The 10,343-nt window shown below is 41.5% G+C and overlaps 1 protein-coding gene across 1 annotated transcript; it reads right to left on the bottom strand.

Moving 5' to 3' along the window:
- Positions 1-278: 278 nt before the first annotated feature.
- Positions 279-10,227, bottom strand: LOC115918907 (serine/threonine-protein kinase MARK2-like). The gene is made up of 8 exons (XM_030994078.1): positions 8,995-10,227; positions 7,376-7,498; positions 6,560-6,729; positions 6,122-6,177; positions 5,384-5,510; positions 4,799-4,923; positions 3,320-4,489; positions 279-2,346 (listed from the first exon to the last, which is right to left on the bottom strand). Exons 1-8 carry the CDS (start codon positions 9,334-9,336, stop codon positions 1,913-1,915), a joined length of 2,547 nt encoding a protein of 848 aa, XP_030849938.1. The 5' UTR covers positions 9,337-10,227; the 3' UTR covers positions 279-1,912.
- Positions 10,228-10,343: the final 116 nt, after the last annotated feature.

Raw genomic sequence — 10,343 nt, 5'->3', positions numbered from 1 at the left:
TTTTGGCCAAATTGAGGGGCTAACCCCTTGCCATTTTTGTCAAAAAGTGACATTTTTGTACATTTCATGAAATGATCTGCAATAAGCGTATTTTTAATATAACTCTGAGTTCAGTGTTATCCCGGAGTACTTTTGTTGCGCGCGTTAGCCATTCATTAACGTAAATAAAAAAACCGCGGTAATTTTGTGGCGGTTACCCGCTTCATATCTGAATGAGCCTTGATGATACATGCGTAAATCATTTCAACATTACACTAAGAAAAAAGTATCACACATAATGATTGTCTCTCACCTACCCGTATACGGTGCGATTTTTGTTTTCTTCAAATATATATGATTATACAGTGTATCTTAATATATATATATATATATAAATTCAAACAAAATCGTTGACCCGTTATTTATATTTACACACATTGTAAAACTTTACATTCAAATTGAATGTGCTTGAACGATAATCATGCACAAACACACACACGAAAATGAAATCAGAAATGAAATACAGTACATGTTAAAGCGGTTGAAAGGTAGGAAGTATTTTCGGAAAGTCATGAAGTGTATAATATCTCTAATTGGATTATGAAAATTATAGTTTCTTACTCAAATTATGTGGAACATAATTTTAGGCAGTAGAATTTGGCATTTAAGTTTTCAGAACTGCCTATGGAAAATCTGGAGAAATTATTACGATTATGTTATCCTTGAAATTGATATGAATGAATACTGATCCAGATGACGAATACAGTATTTTGATCAAGAAGATCTGTTTAACAACTTATCCTTGTATTGTTCAGGGCACATAATAAATTATATTTTCTTAATAAAATAGTTATTATCATATCGATAGAGCCAAACAACTGTCAATTGCGAGGATTATTAAAGATAGAAGTTACTTTTGTACTCCACGGTCCTGCTGATTCTCAATAGGAATCTTTTTTTGCTCTATGTTCCTGCGACATATGCTTTCATTAAAAGCATAGCTGTACATATAATACTTCATAAGAAATAAGATTTAGCCAATGGGTATCGTTGGGTCATTTTCATCGGGTTGTCCGACCAAAAATCAGCACAAATTTTGCCAACAAGCAAGAGAGAAAAGAACTGTGATTTGCCGACAAGGCGCAAAATAAATATTAAATATAAAGAGAAACAAGTATTTAAAAAAAAAGGCATTTAATAATCAAATAAGATTTCGCCCTCCCCGATCCCCTTTCCTAAAGCGAAGCCCTTGGAAGAGCTTTTTTTGCGACTTGGGGCTCTCTTTTCCACATGAAATGAGGCCACTCGATTGATATAAAACTAACGATTCCGCTCTTCTCTTGCACACTATAACATAACTCCACAAAATAATAACTGATTGTCATCGTGCTTGATGTAAGAAGAGGGTTTAAAGCTAAATAATCATGGTTTAGACCGTCAATGATGGTCCGCCTAACAAAACATAAAAGTTAACATTAACCCAAATAATGTTCATACATAAAGGGAATGCCATCTGAACAATGCAAAACACTGCGTTGATCGATCGACCCGCGGCAAATGCGCCAATCGTCTTCAAAGCATTGATTGGTTTATATAATTATGACTTTGTATGCTGTATATGACATCGAAATCACGCTTTGTGTGTGATAGGAATTGCCCAGCGCACGGGAGGCGTCATTTACCCGACATAAATTATAGGCATGCGTCAGCATCTTGAGCGATTTTGGACGCGGTAAATTATGAGGGTGACATCGCGAACACTAATTTAATGTAAATGTACATGTACTACCATTGCGTCAAGTTAGTGGCGTACGCATCAATTGACTTTATTAGCTTATGAAGACGAAAAAGGGGAAGTGAAATGACACCTCGTGTACAACGTGTATTAGTTTTATATACTAGCTACACAACATAAAAACTTTCAATTCAATCGTCACATATATCCAACAAATCCCTTTATATTCGGCAGCTCTCTCTGCCGATTCCTAATGCTCCTTGACGGGCCATTATTTGACAGAACCACAGTCGCAGGAGGGTCCTGCCACGCCACAGCCTTGGCGGGTTTGCCGGACCCCCTTTCCTCGGCCCTGCTGATCTGAGATGCTGGAGGAAAGGGCAGCGGAGAGTGTGATCGGCCCTGAGGGTGGGGCGCGGTCATGGACCGCTGGTGATGCGGACGGGAGCGGCGTAGCGATTGGTGTCTGTTGCTATGGTATTGAAGATGCTGTGCGTATTGGTAAGGAGGAGGATGCGTTGCCGAGGTGACGGCGGATGTTGACACGCTACCCGGTAGATAACGGGAGGAGTGGCGATGGGCTTGGGAAGGGAGGGTGTATTCGCTCCCTAAGCGATGGATTGGAAAGGCATCTGAGGAAGAACAAGTTATAAAGAAAAGGTGACATTTTCGGTTGAATATTCAACAACAACAAATCCCTTCTTTTTCATGCATTTGCTTTCAAAATATTGGACAAGATCAATTTTTTTAAACAATATAATGGACCGTATCTATAAAATTGGTAAAAACCTCAATCAGATGCTTACATTAAAACAACAGTATGCAATGATTTAGACCATCAGGCCTTCTCAACTGGCGGCGCGCGCGCCACTTGTGGCGCTTGCGGTCAGTCGGAGTGGCGCGCGACTGTTGCAACAACAAAACAAAAAACAGAGAGAAAGAAAATATATATTTTAGAATTAAATACTCAGCTAAACAAGAAGTTGCAGTCGAATTTGAGCCCAAAATGCCTGCTTAACAAACAGGAAGAAAGGGGAATTTATCGTTTTTTACCATTTTATACGAATCTAAACCTAAGGTCTGAACAACAATTAGCTGACGATGGGATACCAATTTTTAACATTGTCAATTTCTGGATACATCTTGTTTTTGCTTGTTTGATTTTCACTTTATTTTGACATTTCCCGTGTTTATTGCACACACAAAACTACATATACCTCCAGTGTAATTGTATCCAGGAATTGTACTAATTTTTTCACATCAATATGAAATTATGATTGATTATATTGTGGAATGAAATGGTGCTAAAAGATGTCCTATTTGGGCCTTTAGAAAGCCCTAAATCCACGAGCTTCAGGGGGCTTCGCCTCTGGACCTTACCAAATGTTCGGCTCGGTCGCTACGCTCCCTCGCAGCACAGTCAACCATACAGGGTGGCACTTCAACTACAAATTCTTTTCGTTTTGGCACTTCTAATAAACTAGTTGAGAAGGCCTGATTTAGACTATGCTGGGAAATTGACCAATAATATGTATGTCTCTCTCTCTCTCTCTTTCCCTCATTAAACAAAAAAAGCTGATGACATTTTAAAAAATATATACTTACTATGCGGCTGGTAAGGGGCATGAAGTTCGCTGATCTGGGTGTCCATACTAGTCTCTTTGTCCGGGACACTCGTCAACGGGTCATCCGAACCATTCTTTGTGTCCAGGCTCTCAATGTGAACAGCCGGGACAGTTTTAGCACGTTCCAAGCCCCGTTTGGTGTAAATCATTTTTTCACCTCCATGGAACGAATGTCTTTTCCCTGGCATTTGGGCGGCATTTCGCCCTGCAGATCGCCCAACCATTTGATCCGGCGCCGTGACCTTCCCGTTGACTATGAAAATGCAAGTGTTGTTCTGCAGGGAGGGTGCGGAGTTTGGGCTTGGCAACGTCCTCGTTTTGGCGGGTAAGGAGCTGTGGACTCGCCGAGGGAGATGAGAGGTAGTTTTGTTGTCTGGAACTTTTTGAACGTGTTTCGTTTTACTTTGTTTTGGCGCTTCCCCTGTGTCCATTTTGCTTCCAGTTGAATTCATATCGCTTCCTTCACTATTCGTACTCCTAACGCTGTTATTTTTACTATGATCTTTTGTACTTTCGTCACTGTTCTTTGAATTGGTTTGCAACTTGCTCCAAGCCTTTCGCATGTCATCCTGAATTTCTCTTTTTGTTGGAGACACGGAGTACTTCGGAGTTTTCTCTATCGGGGAATTCGTATTCTCGAGTTTCATCCGGTCGCTCTTGAGTTTGTTTTCCATATCGAAGTTCTGTTCCTTTGCCGCCATACTTCTCGTCCCGCGTCCGCTGATTGGACGACGAAGCGCAAGCACTGGTGATGGCTTCTCTTCATGCTCCGCCTCCATCGTATCGTCCACGCCCGCCCCCGTTAACACACTAACCATCTCGCTCCGATCGCTGTCGAGGACATTGTTACTTTCCGGGTAGCCCCACCCCATTGCGATCCGCTTAGCCAATAGGCAGTAGGCAGCATTCTCGGAAGTTGGTCTATTTTCTTGCACGCATTCAGTGAGAATATCCTCCTGATGACCGCATTGCACGAGCGCTTTGATGATGCGTTGATCCACCAGAGGTTTAGGGGTGGAGTCCTCGAAGCGGGAAGGGTAGAGACGCCGCGAGTATCCCCTGTTCATCCATGGATGCCGCATAATATCAGGGAGTTTGATGCGGTCTAGTTCCTTCGGTTCTAAAAGCCTTCTGAGAAGGTCTCGGCAATCTGAAGCATGCAAGTAAAATGGGAAATGGTTATAGATTTCGTTCAGCATAAGAGATAAGAAAAGTTCGATGATAATTGTCACCTCATATGAAAACGAAAAATAATGTGATAAAAAAGTTTTTAAAAAGTCATGATGAAGATCGCAAGAAAAAGAACAAAACGTTTAACCCCACGGTGAGGGGTAATAGTAGCGTATTTGTCTATGTATTCGCAAATTTGGTCCGTCAGTTCCCTACTTTCTGAAGAGACACGTACCGTCCATGCATATGAAAGGAAATTGATTATAAAAATGTTTTCATTAGATGTTACCTTTTGTAAGAGTATCTGGTATGGTGGCGCCCTGCATGATCCTTGCGTGTAGCTTACTCATGTTGTTGGGCGGGTCCACCACGAAGGGTAACTCCCCTGTCAGCATGGCGTACATGTTCACCCCTCTAAGGAATTAAAAAAAAAAAGGACTCAAGGTTCAAATCAAGTTCACCTCATATTGGCCCACCCACGAGACCACAAATAACAAAGTTATGTGATGTGTTACGAAATCGACACGTCGGTCTTGGAGGCACTTTCTGACAGGTTTCAGAGAGTTCACGGATCGACATCCCACGAGGTCAACATTTCGGTCTCGCAGCCCTTCTACTTTTCTGACAGTCAACATGCCCCCTCTCTCCCCCTCCCCACGACAAATATGTGGGCTAGGGGCGCTTAGGTTCTTGCATTCATTTTCTACATGTGCCTCGCTACAAATCATTTGTAAAACGGGGGGCCTGAATAAATTGGAAGTGGGGGGGGGGGAGAACGTGAAGCCCAAGTCCCCTCTAGAACTGCTTCTGCCCTCCGACACCCAATGAGGAGAATCGGCAAGGGGTCATTTTTTTAAGCAAGATCTTGACTTACATGCTCCAAACATCGACAGATGGGCCATAGCTTGAGTTGCAGAAGATCTCCGGGGCAGCGTAGGCCGGAGAGCCGCATTGCGTCCGAAGAAACCCGTCGTATCCAAGAATATTACTCAGTCCAAAATCTAAAGAAAAAGAAAAAAAAGTGAAATAAATCTGCGTGATTGATTCGGCGGAATAACTCCTAGTTCCCCCTTTTCCCTCGCATGCTCATACCTTGAAAAATATAATCCAATCCCAGAATCCAATCCTAGACATTTATTTCATTCATTAGCCTATTCGACTACATAATATTTACGCGTGGATGTCGCTGACAAAATGTTGCCAATAGGATTCCTGATTTTGTTTGTAAATATACTTTTCTAAATTGAGAATCATCGTCTGACAACAATTTGAGATTTGCCGACAAATTCTTGAGGTATTGCACCTCCCCCCCCCCCCCCCCCTCCCACTCTCCCCCTTCATTCCACATCCGAGAAGCTCATGATAGCTGTTAAACGCTCTCAGTAATGATTGTACAGTAGTAACAAGTAAAATGATTAACAACAATTAATGATACAGCCGAACATTAGGCCAAAATGTTGCCCATCCATGATCATGCGTTGCTTTACATCATTATTTTAACAGCTATTTCCTCCTTGCCGTATATCACAATAAATGGAAAATAGGTTTTATTCAGAGGAAAAAAACACGAAATGGAGCATAGACTTGTTATTAATCTGTTTACAAAACTTACCTATTACTTTCAGATTTTGGTCGTTATCCAGAAGAAAGTTCTCGATCTTGATATCCCTGCAATACAGATATTTAAAAAGAAAACAATTTGATGAAACAGAAGCCAGTTACAAATGCTAGTACCCCCCAATGATGGTCCATACATTACCCTTCCCCCTAATTACCTTCACCACCACATCACCCTAACAATCGTATTAACACTTTGATTGCTTTCGTCGCCTCTTTGCACGGTAGTACGTTTGCCACGTGTGCAATTTCGCACAAAATAATCGACCACAGTATGAATTGTTTTGTGCAACACAATGGTTGTCCGAAATAAATTATACTTTCAGAGGAGTATCAGAGAATTCGTCCAAAAATCGCTGTGTTCTTTCACATGAAAGGTATGTAGCCAAGGACGTCGACTGGTTTAGTTAATAGCCAAAAGCACTCTACGAACCTGTGAATGACGTCGAGGTGGTGCATGTGATCGACGGCGGTGACGAGTTGCCTGATATATCTTCTCGTCTCTCGCTCACTCAACTTTCTCCTCTTACACAGGAAGGACATGAACGTGCCGCCCTCTGCGAGCTCCATGACCAGGTAGTAATTACTAGCCGTCTCAAGAACCTGCAAGGAGAAAATAGTTCGTCATAATTAACTCATAAAGATGGTTCCTAATAAACAGAGACATAGGAGTACATTCAATTGCTGGCTTCATATTTCTGATATTTGAAAGAATTCATGATCCCGTTTTAATTCATTAGGACCCCAGCTACCTCACTTTGTCTTAAGGAATTATGAATACCCTTTCATTTGTTTCATTGTTGGAAAAACGAAGATACTTTCATTTCACGAAATTGCAAACGTTCACTCTTATTGTAAAGTTCGTCACCACAAAGGTTCTTTTTTTTTATAACGAACCTAGGGGTGACAAACTTTCGGAACCTTTTGGAGAAACGAATTTGTAATGGCTACATAACACGAGACCGACAGTGTTGGTCTCTCACGGGCCGTCTGCAAATTTATCAAAGCAATTGTGAGGGCTTACGAGACCGACTGCCAATAAAACCGACGTCTTCCGGGCCCTTTAACAAATTTTGTTAAAGGGATCATGAGACCGATATGCTGGATCTGAGGGGCTGTCAGTCTGATCCCCGTTGGTCTCATAATTTATTATGAAGTCGGTCTAATATTATAGGTTGGCTCCATCGACTAAAACGAATTTTTTAAATAAATTAAAATTTAAAAAACGGCCATAACTGATCTTTCTTACCTCATAGAGTCGAGCGATGTTGGTATGGCGCATCTTCTGAAGAACGGTTGCCTCTCTGCGTAGATTCTTACGAACGTAGTCTCGATTGGCGATCAACTTCTTATCAATTACCTTCACGGCAACCTGGAAAATATAAGGACGATGTTATTATCCCCGTGAGTGACTATCCTTAAGGAACTACCCCCGCCCCCTCCGAAAACTTTGAAATTACCAATATTCGGGCAACCGCCACCTCATATCCTGTCATATTCGGCAACCTAGTATAATTTGATGAAAATAATACATTTTCGCTTTGATAAAGTTTCATATTTTTTCGCTTGTGCGCTTTACTCTCTCGCAAAATATAGAAATTGGAAAGTATTATTTATTTGTAGTCTTGAACAATCATTTGATGTTCAATTCGATTTGGTGAGGATTCATTATACGTCATTACCAACACTCAAGGTTTTCCTCGGAAGAAAGACACACCCTTTCCTTGAACATGGACCCACATCCTATCTTACCCACCCGCACACAGCCTTTGATCAACCTTCATTTGTGGTTTGCATGCGTTTAGCAGACAACACATCTACTAAGACCGAGCTAGCTATCGATCCTATCGATCGCAAGGGGAGAGAGCACTTTCTCCTAAATCTGAATCCAAGCGTGCATGGCTTATCAATATTTAACGAGTGCGTTAAAAACAAAATGAACATTCTTTGTCATTCATGCATTCCTAATATGAGCTGTTAAAAGGAATGATTGTTATTTCAGATTTAAACAAAATATTTATTTTTTGTACTTTCCAAAGTAATATGCCTATCCTATAAACCCCCAAAATGTAAAGTCATGACTGTTTTGCTTTATGAATTCCCTTTCTCTTTGTCTCAAGGACGCAGACATGTTTACGAAGTCATTCTAAAAGCAGTGGTGTATCTTTTAATGATATAAAAGACCAGTAAGCAACTCTTCAAGCCCTTTCTGGATTGTTTCGAAAGCTGATCTTTAAGTGTATAACGTGTAATTAAAAGTTTTACAAGAGGGAAAGATTGAGCTTAATACCTGTTTGTTTTTGGAAAAGGTTACGCGTAATTAATAGCTTATATCCCAAGATGAACTCGAGAAAATAATAACCATATTCTGGTGTCAATTTTTTTTTTAAATAATCCATTTCCTTTTTATAATCAAATGAATACACAGTCGATGAAATATACATTGATTGTACATACAGAGAGGAAAGAGGCGAAATTCCCTGTAAACCCGGTGCTTGACGATCTCATTATTATGTAAATTGTTATAAACAAAGGCAGATAAAAACATTAATCTTCATAGAATAAGATGAGGGACCGTTAGAAAGATGGGAATTAATGGCCCATGATGGAGCTTCAAGGGGGCGCGAGCCACCCTCTTCCGCAGAAAGGACGTGCCAAAGAAGAAATAGAACAGGCGAGTAAGTGCGCGAAAGGAAAAGGGAAACAAGGGGGGAGACGAGAAAAAAAGACGCATTGACACCTCCACCCTCTCCCTAATCAGCTGCCTTTTTATTTCCTGGGGAAGATACCTCCAACCTGCCCCCCCCCCCCTATTATTCCAGTCCCTCAATGGGTGGACTTACGTTACGCCATTGCCAACGGTCTTACCTGTTCTTGAGTTAGGATGTGAGTTCCAAGACGAACTTTGGCGAAAGAACCTTCGCCGATGACATCTCCTAAGATGTAGCCCCCGACTTTCTTTCTGACGACCACGCCGTCCGATCTCGACTTCCTTCTCCTCCTCTCAGGCTGACCACAATCTCGACCACCGTTTCCAGTATTGCCTCCTCTATCCTCTTTCTTTTCTCCGCCATCGCCAACGCATGCGACGTCGCGACCGACATCGCCATTGGACGACGGCGCAGTCTCCTGGCCGAGTCGGTTGACGGGAGCCGGGGACATGGTGGGATTAAGATGCGGGCTTGGTAGCGCTACAACCGCGCTAGCCATATTCCATCTTCATGATGATATTGTCCTTATTGAATAATGTCCAAAGAGATCCTTTGGAATTTACTTCAGATACTGCGGGAACATCGTTAAATGTTTTCCTTCTTGGGTGACGAAAGCGACATCTCCGCCAGAGAGTTGAAGAAGTTTTTTTATAATTCCAAATATCAAGATCTTTTGTACGCCTTTGTTTGAACCCTCTTACGTGAAACCGCGTTCTCAAACAGATTACTCTTCAGATGAAGATTCCTTTTCACAAGTATCAAAACATTTTGCTAGAAAATTCCAATATTTGACCAAGAATGTTCTAAGGAGAGCGTATCGTGCATGAAACTCGTTTGATGAATCGCGCAGACGACAGGCCTAACGATAAACTTTCACTTTTTCTTCAAGCGGGTGATACGTACTACACCCACAGTGACTTGGGTTGTTCCTAAGGAAGGGGTATATAACACATCACCCCTTCACGACCGCAAAACCGCTATAAAAGAGGCTGGGACCCTCCTCCATTATACCCCATAGTGAAAAGGTATGCATCGATCGATACTTCGCGCTAAAATGCGATCAATAACCGACTGAATGGCCAATTCAACTTGCTATCCAAGGTACAAAATCTGACAAAAAAGACGAACAAAACACTTTTAAAGCGGGGCCTGTTCGATACTAATCATACTCGTTGTTTCCCCCTGTCCCTACCCCCTTCTCAAGATGTATATGTGATAATCTATTGATAGTCCAAGCAAACATTCGAGCCAGTAGACTTTATAGCATTGTTCAGCCCAAATCAATCCATGTCTTTGTATTTTGTATGAGGGTTGTACGTGTAATTATCGAGGGTTGGCGAAAGAAGTGCCTTCGAGGCGGTAGATTGGATCCTCGGAAATTGCTTGATAAGATATTAAGAGTCACTTACTTAGCAACCACTGGAAGCGATATACATTTAGAAATGTGTATCATCCGTTAGTGAACATTTCAGTTCAATTGCAACCAAAAACAAAACAAATTTGACA

The sequence above is a fragment of the Strongylocentrotus purpuratus genome, unplaced genomic scaffold (genome assembly GCF_000002235.5).
Source record: "Strongylocentrotus purpuratus isolate Spur 01 unplaced genomic scaffold, Spur_5.0 spur5_scaffold_21, whole genome shotgun sequence".
NCBI lineage: Eukaryota > Metazoa > Echinodermata > Echinoidea > Camarodonta > Strongylocentrotidae > Strongylocentrotus > Strongylocentrotus purpuratus.
Note: the sequence above shows the minus strand (reverse complement) of the source record. Positions and strands in the feature narration are given on the sequence as shown.